At 37.0% G+C, this 16,415-nt stretch overlaps 1 protein-coding gene, 1 long non-coding RNA gene and 1 other non-coding gene across 3 annotated transcripts; all 3 read right to left on the bottom strand.

Annotated features, from left to right (window-relative positions):
• Positions 1-2,546: 2,546 nt before the first annotated feature.
• Positions 2,547-5,188, bottom strand: LOC149502236 (uncharacterized). The gene is made up of 3 exons (XR_016323724.1): positions 4,914-5,188; positions 4,240-4,396; positions 2,547-3,281 (listed from the first exon to the last, which is right to left on the bottom strand). It is a non-coding gene; the product is annotated as an uncharacterized LOC149502236 (long non-coding RNA).
• Positions 5,189-9,958: 4,770 nt separating this feature from the next.
• LOC114243228 (uncharacterized) lies at positions 9,959-12,425 on the bottom strand. The gene is made up of 3 exons (XM_028174634.2): positions 11,924-12,425; positions 10,791-11,021; positions 9,959-10,538 (listed from the first exon to the last, which is right to left on the bottom strand). Exons 1-3 carry the CDS (start codon positions 12,356-12,358, stop codon positions 10,404-10,406), a joined length of 801 nt encoding a protein of 266 aa, XP_028030435.1. The 5' UTR covers positions 12,359-12,425; the 3' UTR covers positions 9,959-10,403.
• Positions 12,426-15,047: 2,622 nt separating this feature from the next.
• On the bottom strand, positions 15,048-15,156 carry LOC149502235 (U6 spliceosomal RNA). The gene has a single exon (XR_016323729.1). It is a non-coding gene; the product is annotated as a U6 spliceosomal RNA (small nuclear RNA).
• Positions 15,157-16,415: the final 1,259 nt, after the last annotated feature.

Here is a 16,415-nt window from a genome sequence, read left to right as displayed (position 1 = left end):
TAAAATGCGTATGTTCTTCTTGATTTTAATTTTTTTTTTTTTATTGCCTTGATGTGTGGACGAGCTCACAGCCCACCTGGTGTTAAGTGGTTACTGGAACTCATAGACATCTACAACGTAAATGCGCCGCAGACCTTGAGATAGAAGTTCTAAGGTCTCAGTACAGTTACAACAGCTGCCCCATCCTTCAAACCGAAGCGCATTACTGCTTCACGGCAGAAATAGGCGGGGCGGTGGTATCTATACGCGCGGACTCACAAGAGGTCCTACCACCAGTAAAAAAATGAAATGAAAAACGTAGCTTTTTTGTATTCCATTAACTCCATTATTTTGAAAAAGGAATAGCGGTATGTACGCTGGTTCATGATCATAATATGTTATTATGCAAATTTTAAATCAAATTACCTATATATAAAAATGAGATTCATTGAGGTCAGTGATTTTGTTGTTTTTAACTAGATAATATCTTGAGCATTTTGTTTATGATACTCAGCTTTGGCTATGTTTTATATTAACTTTGTAACAAAAGCTTTAATGCAAAACACAACAATGTTACCTATACTTTGAATGGTAAGGTTTTGGCAGGCAAAAAGCCATCTTGTTGCTTTAAAATTTCGACCTCAGGTATTCTCAATACAACTCTGGTATTCCAGAATTATATTAGGCTTTCGATTTTTATAATATAAAACGAAAAATATATAAGTTAACGAGTATTATATACGTAAGAACGAGAAATTACATTGAAAAAAATTCGATGATTTATTTACTTCCAAACAAAGTACACACACAAGTACATCTTACCACATAAATCATAATTTAATTATTCTATTCTTCTAACTATTAAGTGTCTTCAGTGACATCTTGTTTTGTATTACGGTGTTGTCAGGACTATAAATTAAGATATAAAATGTAATGACGTAGATTTTTCTCAATCATCGTCACGTGCACATGTCATGAATGATCGGGTTCGATTAACTTTAACTTTCTACAATGCCTTATTAGTCATAATTGCTTTTTGTTTCTTGATCGGTTATATTTTGCCGAATTCGGATAACGAGTGAAATTGTTCAGCGAGATACCAACGTTCGCGAAGAGTCTAGGTGGGGTAAAATGAAATAAAACTGGCAAGAGGACTATGCTCCATTCTATTATTACGGAGTTTATCGTAGTTCTTGTGGGAAATACCAAATACATTAATTTCTCGACTGGATTTCGGTATTGAGCCCATTATGGGTGCCCAAGATTATGGTAATTTAGTCACCACTCCGACATACCCATATCAGTGAATTTATTTGCTATGAACTTTCCCAGGACTATTGAAGGAAGGAAGGAACTATTGAAGTAGTCGTGGCCTAACGGATAAGACGTCCGGTGCATTCGTGTTGAGCGATGCACCGGTGTTCGAATCCCGCAGGCGGGTACCAATTTTTCTAATGAAATACGTACTCAACAGATGTTCACGATTGATTTCCACGGTGAAGGAATAACATCGTGTAATAAAAATGAAACCCGCAAAATTATAATTTGCGTAATTACTGGTGGTAGGACATCTTGTGAGTCCGCACGGGTAGGTACCACCACCCTGCCTATTTCTGCCGTGAAGCAGTAATGCGTTTCGGTTTGAAGGGCGGGGCAGCCGTTGTAACTATAATTGAGACCTTAGAACTTATATCTCAAGATGGGTGGCGCATTTACGTTGTAGATGTCTATGGGCTCCAGTAACCACTTAACACCAGGTGGACTGTGAGCTCGTCCACTCATCTAAGCAATTAAAAAAAAAAAAAAAAGGAAGTACATGCTTGACATCACTTAGTAAAAATCAAAGTCTATGAATTTACGTAATCAATGATGGGCTTGTAAACCCACACGGTGAGTGCCTCCATTCTTCCTATTTCTGATTCAGCTTGAAGGGTTGACCTTGTGTTTCAATAAGGGTTGCGATATATACCTTCTGATATCTATGGGCTTTAAAAACTACTTTACACCAGAGGTACCATGTCCTCACTCATTCACGTACGCAATAAAAGATTTTTAAACTATAACTTGTAATATTTTTCTTTAATTTGGTATCGTCATTTTAATATGATTTATTATTTGATTGTTATCTTCGCTTGACAGCCCTATTCTGCTGTGACTGGTTCTGTCATCGTAGGTACTTCACACTACGATCGTTTTTGTCTCCCCTAATGACGTGCTGAGTGACAACAGTTGAACCATTCTCAGTAAGTTAGATTGTTTTTTTTTATTTATTTATATAAAATATAATTATCCTGTACGAATCAGTTTGTTTAGATTATTTATTGGCCATAGTCAAGTGTGTGTGTATTATACTGCTATCCCACATTATTGTAGCAGCACCTTTTGTGTAAAGAAAACCGGAATCCAGGTAAAATATGAATCCCGCTCACAATAATTTCAGTAAATCTAGGTATATTAAATAAAAACCGTTCACGAAACGTCAAAGAAATTAAACTTCCAACCTAATCCTACAGGCGTCTAAATAAAAACATACAAATAAGAGTTTTATTTATTTTATTTGTGTCAATAATAGTCGTTTTACGTATTGGCAGTGACCACCTCCATCCATGCGTTTTGTACTCACGATGTCATTGTAGACAATGGGATCGAGGATGGTGCGTACCTGGTCAGACCAACATCACGTCCTTACGGATCCATCAGATCCAATAACTCTTGTATTCACTAGGAGCAGCCTTAGGGATCCTGGTAGCCGTACTCGTCGAACTCGGCAAAGAGTTCGACGTGCAACCCAACCCATGTATCAGCCCGCTGAGTTTCTCGACGGATCTTTTCGGCGAGTCGCGATTCCGATCCGGTAGTAGCTTCATTCGCAAAGCAGCTGCTCTTGAGTTGTTAGATCTTGTTTGGAGGCGCTCGGACAGCTGTTAGCAAATCCCACCCCTCCTGGCTGAGCCTTTGCTGCTCGCCCATCTGTCCTGGCGAAACTGGAAAGGTCTCCAGGCCAGTAATACTTCAATCATAAAAAGAAAGACCAACGTATTTTTTCTTAGTTCCTTTCAGTCCGTTCCTTTTTTCCAGTAATCACTAGTTTAAACAGCATAATGGAGTGAAAAAACACCCCAGCGTGGCCTTTTTTCCATCGTGCCGATCAGTTTTAGAATTAACTACCCCAGACTGATTCCATACCATGTTTCACTTCAGGCGAGGTTTCAATAAAGTTCTTAGCGTTTCTTTGACTTGCGGCCTATTTCAAGTATCCATGAGTTACGATCACCATATTGTGGTTTGTATGATTGGTTACCCTGTATCAATGACTGCACTTTTTAACTCCGTTTCAACAAGATGCATTTTTACTAGAGATATCATAAAGCCAACAAAACATTACGATACAATAAACTTTGAACAGTTCACGCAATGAACATTAGTAGTGTATTTATCATCTTACAATATCAACGATATACTTCGAAAGTAACTAGATCCTATTTTACATCCGAAATTTTCCGGTTTCAAACTCTAAATTGTAAATAATATAGGAATTCGAAAACAGTAAAAGATTTGGATAAAAATATTAAAAATAAAGATGCCGTTTCTTATTTACGTTATGCTTTGTTGTCCGAAGTAAACTTAATATGGAATGTTCGCACGAGGTCTGTGTAACGTCGCGTTTTACGAGCGCTTCTTTGTACAGTTTTAAAACAGATTCGACGTCGTGGCACATAAAGGATAAGAGGTCCGGAGCATTCGTATCTAGCGATGCAACGGTGTTCCAATCCCGCAGGCGGGTACCAATTTTTCTAATGAAATACGTACTTAACAAATATGTTCACGATTGACATCCACGGTAAAGTAATAACAACGTGTAATAAAAACCAAACTCGCAAAATTATAAATTTGCGTAATTACTGGTGGTAAGACCTCTTATGAGTCCGCACGGGTAGGTACCTGCCTATTTCTGCCGTAAAGCAGTAATGCGTTTCGGTTTGAAGAGTGGGGCAGCCGTCGTAACTATACTGAGATATTAGAGCTCTTATCTCAAAGTAGGTGGCGGCATTTACGTTGTAGATGTTTATGGGCTCCAGTGACCACTTAACACCAGGTGGGCTGTGAGTACGTCCACCCACCGAAGCAATAAAAAATATATATTTACGATCACAAATTATATAATAGCTTCAAATAGTGAAAAATTTTCGAAGTTTAGCACACCACGGGAATCATGAAGTATTGTAGGGTTTCTTTCACAGAAAACATTGACAAATTTACTTTTTTGTTATCAGCTACAGATGAAGTTGCGGCCCAACCAATGGTGAGTAATCACTGTTGCTTCCGGAAATCCCCAATATCAGGTGCACAATCAAACCGCTGCTTACTTCTAAGTAGTCTTTTAAAACCTCGTTTGAAGAACACAGTTCCAAGGAAACTGCAAAATTTTAATGTTTATTACCTACTGCTTAAAATTAATGCCATATCACTTGAAATTCTATTTCATAACATTTTGAAGTGTATATTTTTCCTTTGCTTAACTTTTGTGGCACCTACCCATTTTCATGCTATGTTAGTATTCTACCTATGCTGATGGCCCTGAGAGGCTATTTCAGCTTCTTCTTGACATGTAGACTCATGAGGCTCAAATCGGGAGTGTTGGTAACCCTGGCCCTAGCAAGAGCAGTGCTTCACAGAATCTACCACTGGATCGGAAACGCGACCCACTGAGAAGATCCGGCGAAAAACTCAGTGGGCTAATTTACTCGCCGAGCTCTTCGCCGCAAGCGACGGGTTCGACGAGGACGGTGACCGGTGCTTGATACCTCAACGGTGCTAAAAGCACCGTTAATGGATCGGGAGGATCCGTAATCAAGTGGCCGTCGCCGCCATTAAAGAGCGTCAAAAAGTTGAAATTGATATAATAATTTTCCAGAAAATTCTATTTCACTTACCAAAGCATCAGGCTATAAAAAACTTTTCCGAGATGTATCACATTCGCTCTTTACCAGCTTAATCCGGTTTAATGCAGTCGAAGCGCTCGTCAGGGGTTTCACACTTGTGAACAAATAAGGGGTGATAGTAACTAGTCTATGTTATCGACTGATCGAACTTTTGTCAACAAACTGCTGTTCATAATGACCCTTTGCTGACATTTGGAAATAGTAAAAGTAGTTCAGGGTTGTCAAACTTGTTCAATTTGTTTTTCTTATGACCAATGGCTTTTTTAACAAAATCTAGCTATACTAAATTATATTTATTGGAAACAATTAGTTCATTAGGATCAAATTTAATAGCTCTTTTTTACTAGCAAATAAAATATTTTTATAAATACAAAAAAAATACTGGTCTTAAGGTCTTAATTAAATAAATAAATAAAATTACCCAATCATAGTAACCCAACTAACTATATTTCAACATCAATTCTGCCGTTCCATCAGAGATTTTTTCATTACGTCAAAAAAAAAAGGAACTAAATAATAAAGCAACGCCTCGCATCGCTTCCCATTAGTATAATCTAAATTATCTAAGTCAGACACCAGAACGTGATGACACCAAAATAATATTAGGTCTTTACCTATGAAATTGCAGTTTACTAAACAGAAAGTTAAAGTAAAAAAAAAAAATTAGTTTAGTTCTTTTCTATCAATGTATATATTAGTTCTTTTCTATCAATGTAATTTTTTAATGTCCTTATTAAAGAAATTAGGTGAACTATGAGCTAACAAACTCTTCAGATGCTTGGTACTACCGGGTATTGATTTTTTTCCCTGCCATGAAGTTGTCCAGCTTTTGGAAGAAGTAGGAGTCTGTTGTTGCAAGGTCAAATATGTACGGTGGATGTCGACGTCGCCCAAAACACGTCATTACGGATTTTCCCGATCCATTAACGGTGCTTCTAGGTACCACAAGCCCGATCACCGTCCTCGTCGAACCCTTCGCTTGCGACGAAGGGCTTGACGAGCGAATTAACCCATAGACATAGCCCATTGAGTTTCTCGCCGGATCTTCTCAGTGAGGCGCGTTTCCGATCCGGTGGTAGATTCTGCGAAGCACTGCTCTTGCTAAGGTCAGTGTTAGCATCACTCCGGTTTGAGCCCCGTGAGCTCACCTACTAGTTAAGGTTACGCTGAAATAGCTTCTCAAGGCTATCATCAGCTTTGGTAGGAAAAAAAACGGTGGATGACGCAAAACTTCTCAACTCTAGCTCTTGTAGCTTAGAGACCGTTTGGTGTCCCGTATGAGGTCGAACGTATCGTGTAGATGCAGTTGGGACGATTGATTAACCAAAGCTGCCCGGAGATCCGCGACTTTCTCCACCCTTCTGCCCAGTTCCTATGCCTAAGGCATTTACTATCAGTCAACCAAGGGTGACACAGAAAAGACCTTAGTCGTAGCATTGATTGATAAATTTAAGAATAAATAGATGCTATACAAAGAGTATTTAAATACCTATATAAAATTATAAATTTAATACCTAAACACATAGAATATTAATCATATTATACATAAATATTAAATATGTAAGTTTAATAAAAATACCTAAAACATGCTTAAATATATAGTTTCTATACTTAGACTTTGATTTTAAGACGATTCTGCCAATTTCCCTAAAATCTTTTTTTTTTATGTTTGAGAAATAACTGGTGGCCCGGAGGCCTTTCCAGTTTTACCAGGGCAGGTGGGCGAGCAAGGGCTCAGCCAGGAGGGGTGGGATTTGCTAATAGCTACCCGAGCGCCTCCAAAGGAGACCTAAAAACTCAAGAGTAGTTGCTTCACGAATTAATCTACTACCGGATCAGAGTCGCGACCCGCTGAGAAGATTCGGCGAGAAACTCAGCGGGATGATGTTTAGGTTAGGTTGCACGTCGAACTCTTTGCCGAGTTCGACTAGTACGGTTACCTGGATCCCTAAAATCGTTTGCCGAACGATTTGACATTCCCTTACGTCATGTTAAGCAATTAGTGTTGGTAATACGAAATATACAGCACCTATTGACCCTCATCTAATGTACGGTACTTCAAATTGCTATGTATATGTATGTACATATAGCTTAATTGAAACGCTTCGTGAGGCAGGTACGCGTGTGAGAGGGTGTCGTGACGTCACGCGTATGACCTTTTGAAGAAACTCGTACGATTTTGTCAGTTGAGTCCGATAAAATATTTCCAAATTATTTCAATAGCGCTTTGAATAAGCTTCTTTTTTTTTAATTAATCGCATTAAAATAATAAACAAAACAACAAAAAACGGTTTCTAACGACGCTACGCATTTATTATATTTGAAAATAATTTTAAAATCAAAATTTACTTTTAATAATTACTTAAGGAACTCCTAATAGATAATTTTTTTTTATTGCTTAGATTGGTGGACGAGCTCACAGCCCATCTGATGTTAAGTGGTTACTGGAGACCATAGACATCTACAACGTAAATGTGCCACCCACCTTGAGATATAAGTTCTAAGATCTCAGTATAGTTACAACGGCTGCCCTACTCTTCAAACCGAAACGCATTACTCTTCAAGGCAGAAATAGGCAAGGCGGTGGTACCTATCCGCGTGGACTCACAAGAGGTCCTACCACCAGTTAAATATGTTATACTTGTAATAAATACTGGTTATCGTAAGACATGTGTTGATTTATTTTTTGTGCTATGGACATGTCAACTCTCAGCCCGCTTACATCTTTCGATTCGAATGTATTTTTCGATTGCACAAAACCCTATTATGATTGAGTGTTACCTACTCGTAGTGCTAGACGGTATACCGTGTTTAATAATAAGATAGTCTTTTTTCCTACCTATTGTAGTAACCTCTAGATTCACCGAACAAGTAGGTGAACTCACGGGGCTAAAACCTGACGACGTTGTTAACACTCACCCTAGCAAGAGCAGTGCTTGACAGGATATACCACCGGATCGGAAAAGCGACCCACTGAGAAGATCCGGCGACTCAGTTGGCTGTGTCTGTAGGTAAAGATAGTCCATTATGCATCTGTCTATATATGTATATCGAGGGGTGAAAGACTATTTGGCTTAAGCGACATTACGCCTAATACGCCGCATTTATCTTTGTAATGAAAGGTCTCGTTTAATTGGTATTAGAATCAACAGTTCGATAGTTTTAATTGAACTTCAACAAACTACTCCATTGAAATAACTGAAGAAGATTTTTGGTACGATATTTTTTCAAAATTTTAGGCTTTAAATGGCTGCGGTGTAAAGTTGCAAAAATATCGCTCAAACAAAATTACCTTTCACCCCTCGGTATGTATATTTATATCGTTTTTATATCTTTTATTTGAACAGGGAAACTCTATCGTAATTTGTAAATATCTTTCCTGTAAGTTTTTTAAATTTTTTTTTTTATTGCCTTTGTATGCAGACGAGCATACGGCCCACCTGATGGTGAGTGGGTACCGTCGCCCATGGACTTCAGCAATGCCAAGGGCAGAGCCAAGCCGCTGCCTACCGCAAAATAAATAATAAATATATAATAAATACAAAATTACCATTAAAAAACCTGTCTTTGTACATGTTAAAATATTTTTTTAAAGAGCAGCTGCTGCGATGATTCAATTAAAACACGCTCTGACATTGCAATAAAACTCAAAGACATACTTTGGCGGCGGGTTTCGTTTTGTTTCAAGGGTTTATTGGCATTTTTCATGACCTCAAGACTAGCTTGACAATAATGGATGCCAGGATTACTCCTTCACTTAACTGCTTAGGCGTTACTATACATTCGTCACGTAAGCCTGTCTATATCAAATACGTAAATTCACATCTTGCTGGTATTGTTAAGTAGGTAACCATTAGAACCAAGCTGACCCATTTGTAATGGTACATTAATCGGTTTGTTATTTTTATTTATTTGCAGCAGCCTAAGCTAAATGATAAATTATTTTGATTCACTAAACTAAACATAAATAGTCGTTTTCGTAATTCCATATTTCGTGAACAGCGCGAATTCTGCTGACAAAAAAAATTGTATGGGAATATCGTGAATGTAGTCGAAGGAATTATTGCGGACAACGCAAAAAAAAAACCAATCATCAAATAACCAAAATAGAAAATCATGGGTAGGTACCTACACCTAGAAAAAGTTAGGAGTTAAGATACACAATCGAACTGAGAATCTATTCTTTTTAAAGTCAGCTAATAAATCGAGTGTGCTTTAAGCCTTGTTCGGACTAGGCGAGTATTTTAGTGGAGTACCGAGTAATTTAGTGGCTAAGCTACTCGCTACTCGCCCGAAAAAATAGAACAAAATGGATTGACTTGACTAAATTATTTTCTAATCTACTCGACAAAATTTTTGGTGCTCAGACACATTTAGCTACTAAATTACTCGGTACTCGACTAAAATACTCGCCTAGTCCGAACAAGGTTTTAGCGCTACCTTTTTAAGAATGCTCGACACGTTTTCGTGATTGGTTCGACTTATCTCTAAGTAACATTGAAACAGATTATTAAAAAGAAAAAAACAACTATTTATTTTATTTTGAAATAATGGAATATTATATTTCTATACAACTGCGGACTATTCTTTGAATGCGTGTACAATACGAATGTCAGTAACATTTATATTGTATGTTTTGAGTTTATTTCGAATAGTTATCAGGATTTTGAGGGTCACGACGGTCATTACGCGTATAAATTAAATTAATTATACGTGGATTTTAATTTAATTAAGAATTATTTAAACGAAAACTATATCATTAGTGTTCATTTTTACCATACTTAGTTTTATTTAGTTCTTTAATAGAGAACAAGTTTATAACTCATAGATCTTTAGACAACAATAGATCTTTAGACGACAAATAAATTCCTTCATGTTCCACATAGGTTAACTTCGAACTAGGTTTTTTTTTCAATAATATCTATCGATGTTAGAAGCACACAAGTTTGACTTGAACAAATATACCCAGAGCCGGCGTTAATTTTGTTAAGGATCTAACCGGTTGATAAGGCGATTAATGAAATAAAAGAAGAATATTAATAATTAATGGTTACAAGTTTATTACAGGCAGTAAAACAGTTCACTAAAAGCCCCATTAAACATCACTTACACGGAATTATTGAATTGATTTTATACTAAATATAATTAAGGCAGACAAACATTTGAAAGTAGCATCTACACGTGTTATCCTACTTTATTAAGCATACACATTAATGTCTAAAATTCTACATTGATTAATGGATTATCCTGGATCCCAGACGCACCCTCTCGAACCTATTTCCGTGGTTAGTACTGTCACAACGAGTTCAGCAATAGCCCAATTCCACATCTGAAGTTTTCTCGTAATACTGTTTTATTTTGATTAGGAAATTTATCTGTGTTATCTTCGCAACGAAGCTCCATACCGATCATGTGATTCGTTTACCGCTCATACATGCTTCAACCGGAGAGGAGAAAGCGTTCGTAGGAGCGGACCGCCCGCTATCCAGTGATTATATTCACGTCCTCCTCCTCGCCGACCTGAAGGATCGCCTTCTGGATCATCCGTTTCAGTTTTTTGCGAGACTCATTCGAACGCAGTGTCCTTAGTTCTGAAGCTACGAAGTCGCCAAATATCTGATGATTTTTATAAAAGTTAATCACGGTTGCAGCCGCCATATCTTCGCACGTCTTAGCTTCGTTTCTGCTTATGTACGCGTTCATTCTAAATAGTACAGATTTCGTATTTCGTATTACGATACATCGGCGGGTCGACAGTGTAACCAGCTGTGAGTTAGATGTCCTATTGCCCTCAAATATTTTGTTAGTCGTAGCCCCGTGGTCTCATTCTCATGTGCAGCGAACATAGCATTCACTGGGAACCCTTACCTGACATTCATCAGCGTCAAGACTGGGCCGTAGTTTCGGCACTGCGTCCTCCTGCCACATCAAAGGATGCGCGCTCAATGGCAGGGGTGGGGGCCCTGAGGCGGCTACCCTCATCTTATTCTTGGGTTTAATGGGCGGACTAGAGGCAGCTACTGGTACTGTAGTTGCTGACGCACTCTTCGCTCTGGCGGCTCCGAATTCTTGCTCTTCTTTCGCTTGAAATTCAGCTAACTGTTGATACGAGAATGAACAAAATATGAAATATCCATACCCTAAATAAAAAATTCAAGTTAAAAGAATCATTCGTTAGTACCTACTAATAATAAATCAAATCAAGGTCTTTGGTCTAAAAAATAACTTCACATGGTTGTTTCTATTTAAAATATTCTTAATTAACTTCTTTGCGAAATACTTTGAAAACAATGATTGCTATTTATCTACATTTTTGTATTCGGTATTACCTATTAACCATATTAAATAAGTACGCAGGCAGAGACGTTGTGATGTCCATAAGCGGCGGTGATCACTCTCGACCAGATGAGCAAGGTCGTCTGCCCGACAAAGAAAAGTAGGCAAAAGAAACAGATTAAATTAATACAAATAAATAATATAAAATGTAAGTCTGATATTCAGTATATCAATCCAAGCTCGTTAAAAAGACAGTGTTGACCCTAAATCTATTAGTTTAATTTTAAACTATATGAAGCTACGAACATAATAATATCTACTTTGTAATGGCCATAAAAGTTATTTATTTAGACAACGCTCGTAAATTCGTATGAGCCCATCAAATTGCATTTTACAACAAGCACAGTTTACTTTATGAAAATAAATTACAATCATCGCTAAGCCGTCAGCTACCTACTTTATTCTACGACCGATTTTACAATATACCTACTTTGTTTACTAATGACATGCAAATGATGTGACATTTATGTAGTTTAGACAAAACTACGGATAAAATTTTAATTAAATCGATTTTTTTACTGATTAGTATGAAGGTTTTTTTAAATATTATTTTAGCTCGAAATGAGACGTCGAGAATGTTGTTACGCGAATATAAAATGAATATTATATGAATATTGGGTACTGATAAGCTTATAAAGGAACCAGTTGCGAGACACATGACGTACCTCGACATTAACTGCGTCCATTACGTCGAGCGGATCTGTAGTGGGCGAACGTAGAAACGAGAGGGCTTCAAAATACTCCCAACCGCTCCCTCCGGCGGCGACAGCTTCCCCGATCGACCTCTTTTTGATCTTCCGCAGTTCATTGTTCAATTGCGTCCGCAAATTATGTATTTTTCTGCTTATCTCTTCCGATGTCGTCCCGAAAATGTCCGCCATGTACTCTAATTTCAACTGACGCGCAGACCGCTCCCTGTTCAATGGATGTTTTGTGTCCCACAACTCCGGACATTCCTTTTCCAGTGTCTGAATCAACTGCATGGTCATGTCTGAATTCCACTGGAGCCGCGCTTCTCTTCTACTTATGATGTCATTATCCAAATCGACTTCTAATTTTGGATAGACAATATCACAGGAACTATTCGAATTCGATTCCATATCGAAATTGACGTTGTAATTTAGAAAGCGCTCTAGCGAGACTGCGCAACGAGGGCGAGAGCGCCGAGACCGGTGTCGGACGGAGCGGCAACGTCGCGAGAGCAGGCGAAGCTCGTTCCGACCGTGCTACTGCGCGGCGTTGCCAGCTCGTCGAGATAACAACTCGTTGTGCGTTGCAATGCGTTCGCTCAGAGACGCTAAAAAGGCTAAAGATCTGAGCCACATAACCGCATTAGCGATTATTAACACCAGCTGCGATAACAAAGCAAGTATTGTTAGAATGTGTAACGTAAACTTGTTGCGTTATAATACAACCAGATTCCGTTATTAAAAATATGGTTTATATAGTTTATCGTATTAATTTTAATCGCACAATGCCACAATACACAAACGGACAAACGGCATACAGTATTAAAAGATACTAATTATACAGAGGCTTATATAATTAAGATAATAGTATCTTCAAGAGATTAAATAACCCGCCTGCGAGTTCCGAGGCTATCACGAACTCGTTAAAGTGTAGTAATTTAAAACAAGTTAAATTAAATAGAACTTGAAACAAGTTGAATGATAACGGAGTCGTAGCTGCTGTTGACTCTATAGCAACCAATTTTTATCTTACAAAGGCAGTAATGTAGTAAAAACTGAAATACTTTTAGCATCAATAATCTCTACTTATACCTATATATAAAAATGAATTGCTGTTCGTTAGTCTCGCTAAAACTCGAGAACGGCTGAACCGATTTGGCAAATTTTGGTCTTGAATTTTTTGTGGAAGTCCAGAGAAGGTTTAAAAGGTAGATAAATATGAAAATGCTCGGAATTAAATAAAAATGACAATTTTGTTTTTCCTTTGATGTGTCCCCCGTCGGACCGATTCCTTTTGTTTGTTTTAAGTTTATTTTATACAATTTTATACAACTTATTAATCGATTGAGGCACTATGAAGTCTGCCGGGTCAGCTAGTATACAATAGTTTACTAGGCGCCATAAAATATTCCAGAAAAGCTAATGTAATCAGTAGAAATCATTCGGACATTATCTTAGCAGACTTAATATGAAAAATTTACTGTGCTTATTTCGATGATTTCAATAGCTTTACTAAAATGTAATAATATGTATTCAGAGAATATGTATGTCGGGGACTTAATGTTTAATAGAAAAAAAAGTGTATAGATCAGAATATAGTTTTATTACTCAACTAGCGACCCGCCCTCGCTTCGCTTCGGAAACATTTAAACACACATGAAACAAAAAAAAAACAAAAAAAAATTTAAAAAAGTAGCCTATGTTCATCAGGAACAATGTCGGCTTCTAATGGAAAAAGAATTTTTCAAATCGGTCCAGTAGTTTCGGAGCCTATTCGAAACAAACAAACAAACAAATCTTTCCTCTTTATAATATTATATTACTCAATAGCGCACTGATAGCTGGTAAACGTCTGTTCACTTTGTAAACTATGCATAGAAGTAATATGCTTTTAGGAAAGATGTTGTCAACTGTCATCGTTGCGGATTGAACTCACTAATACTTGCGGAATTGATAATTAAATTGTCGAAAAAGTGTTCAGGCATAAGAAGGAAATGAACATTTGCGATTTATTTCTGTGGTTCTCCGTGGACATATTGTAAGCAGGCTTCTATATTGCGTTATTACATGTCCGTGGCTTCAACGGGACATCTTAATTTCTCATGTCGGAGTCACCATTTTAGGAAAGATGTTGTCAACTTTCGTCGTTGCGGATTGAACTCAAACTGCAGTATAGGAAGCACTTATTTATTCCACACGCACCTTAAAATCGTATACATTAACAATCTAATTGGCTTTTAACCTTTTAAAAACGTAGAACATAATTTTATATCATGGCATTTTATCCCTCAATCTGGCAGCCTGTCTTTTTACTTAGGGATGACTCCCGTTTGCTAGTGCTGTGTGTGAAAAACCATTCACCACATGCTTACTATGGTTTTCCTGATAGTTTTCCTATATAATGTAAATCAATAGCCGAGCGGAATCTATGAACACGAGAAAAAATATTACATCACAGATTAATGAATTATGTATTAGATATTATTGAAATGACAAGTGATTGTGTTTAGTAAATCAAATTAAACTGTTTTCTGCCTATAAACTGTAAAACGAACTTCTGAGCAGTATTTCATTCACACACGGGTTTCAACCTCAAATATTAAGTGTATAATCTATGCTTTCAGCTACGCGTTGTCTGTCATTATATTTTATCTATGGTCTGTCACTCAGCGTTAGAATTTTGAAAGAGTTGCTAATCGACGTCCTTAAAGTTTCTTGCATACTACTATGGGTGAAAACCTCTTTCGCCTTCAATTGAAGTTTGCCGGCCGATTCGCCAAATCCGCGGCAAACACAAGGAACACTCCTAGCAGCGGGATTTTATTTTTGAACGCCATTCGGTCAAATCGCCAGCCTGCAAACTATCTTCTAGTTCTGATAATCATTTCGCACAAAATCTTATTATTAATTAGAAATTCCGCGAGATTTATTTTAAAAAATATAGAGGCAGTTATGAGTTTCGAATATCAATCACCAATTCTTATAATCTAGTTACAGTTGTTCAGTGTTTGAGTGTGTTCTAAGCTGTTTACTTGACTTACGTGTACGATAACTCTTACGTGTACTCTTTATTTTTCGCAATAATCAAATAACACTTTTTAAAAATGTGGAACGCTTCACGATTTTGCGTGTCATCCTTGCGCAGGGGCCATGCTAATCTTCTCTGTATCGTTCCAATTTTAGTAATGTACTTTAGTAATGCCGAAGCAAGTACACGTTACGTGTTGTATCAACTGATACACACACAGAACCCGATCGTGTTCACATAGCTCTATAATTATCTATATATTATTACGTGAAGCAAAAACTTTGTATCCTTTTTTACGAAAATTGCGCGGACGGAGGAGTATAAAATTTTCCACACTTATAGAGAATATAGAGAAGAAGTGCACAATGCAATTTTTTTTTTTTAAATAATGCATAAAAGATACATAAATTAAAGAAAACACTACACACACTACATACCATGTATTTGACGCACACACGCATGCATACTATTTATTGTCAAACTTTTGTTCTTGACGTCTGTTGTCAAATTGAGAATAAATTAAATATTGTTTGTCTTTGTTAATATTTTTTATAGTGTAGTCTTGGCGTAATTTGTGATTATAGAAGTATAAAATACAATCATAATAGTGTACAAACTTACAATCCCAATTAATTATAGTCGAATTTCGACTACTGCGGGACCTCTAGTAAACTCTTATTTCATGTGTCCAAGTTGAATAACCAGCACATGTGTGAGACATAGGTACCGGAATCGTAAACGTCCTGTTTACGGCTAATCAAACAGATATTTCCTGGTTCATAACGTCACATCGTTGGCTCGCGTTAATTAGTCGCATGCGGTAGCTTTGCATATTTATCAGTTCCATTATACGTTCTATATATCTACCTACACGTATATATATATATATATATATATGGCCTATATGTGGCGTTTAGTAGGTATATGTAAAAAAGTTTGAAGTTACAAATCAATTGTTTGTATTTTATTCACTGCCTTTCCCTTAATACTCGATTTAACCTTGTAACTGATTTCATTTAACTTAACTAAAGATTCAAAATTTTGATGGTAAGTAGGTGCTTAGATCGGATTTAGATGACAATGCAAAAATATTGGGAAAAAAGACGAAGATTAACTCGTCTTGCATCACGAGATACAATTAGACGGTGAATTTAATGTAAAAGCAACCGTAAATTTTAGTATATAAGTCTCATTTTCATTGGGATACCAGCTGTTTTCGAAACTCTTTAGAAAACTACTGCTGGCTGAAATTATTCTAAATACATTTTAATTTTTGTTGTCTATATATGTATATTACCGCAGAAATGCTGCCGAACATCAAAGTTTAAAGCGTCTTGTACATTTCCAGTTCTTCTTGGACCTAATATTATATTGTATACTCCAATGTTACACTCAGAATTGCAGCAAAAAATTTAAAAAAAAAATCGTAGTGGTATTTCC

This window comes from Bombyx mandarina, chromosome 10, assembly GCF_030267445.1.
Source record: "Bombyx mandarina strain Sakado chromosome 10, ASM3026744v2".
Taxonomy (NCBI): domain Eukaryota; kingdom Metazoa; phylum Arthropoda; class Insecta; order Lepidoptera; family Bombycidae; genus Bombyx; species Bombyx mandarina.
Note: the sequence above shows the minus strand (reverse complement) of the source record. Positions and strands in the feature narration are given on the sequence as shown.

Coding starts and splice junctions, on each gene's coding strand:
- LOC114243228 (XM_028174634.2), bottom strand. CDS start 12,358: ATGGAATCGAATTCGAATAGTTCCTGTGATATTGTCTATCCAAAATTA. Junction 11,022..11,923: donor TGGACGCAGTTAATGTCGAG/GTACGTCATGTG, acceptor TCGTATCAACAG/TTAGCTGAATTTCAAGCGAA. Junction 10,539..10,790: donor TTGACGCTGATGAATGTCAG/GTAAGGGTTCCC, acceptor AAAAATCATCAG/ATATTTGGCGACTTCGTAGC.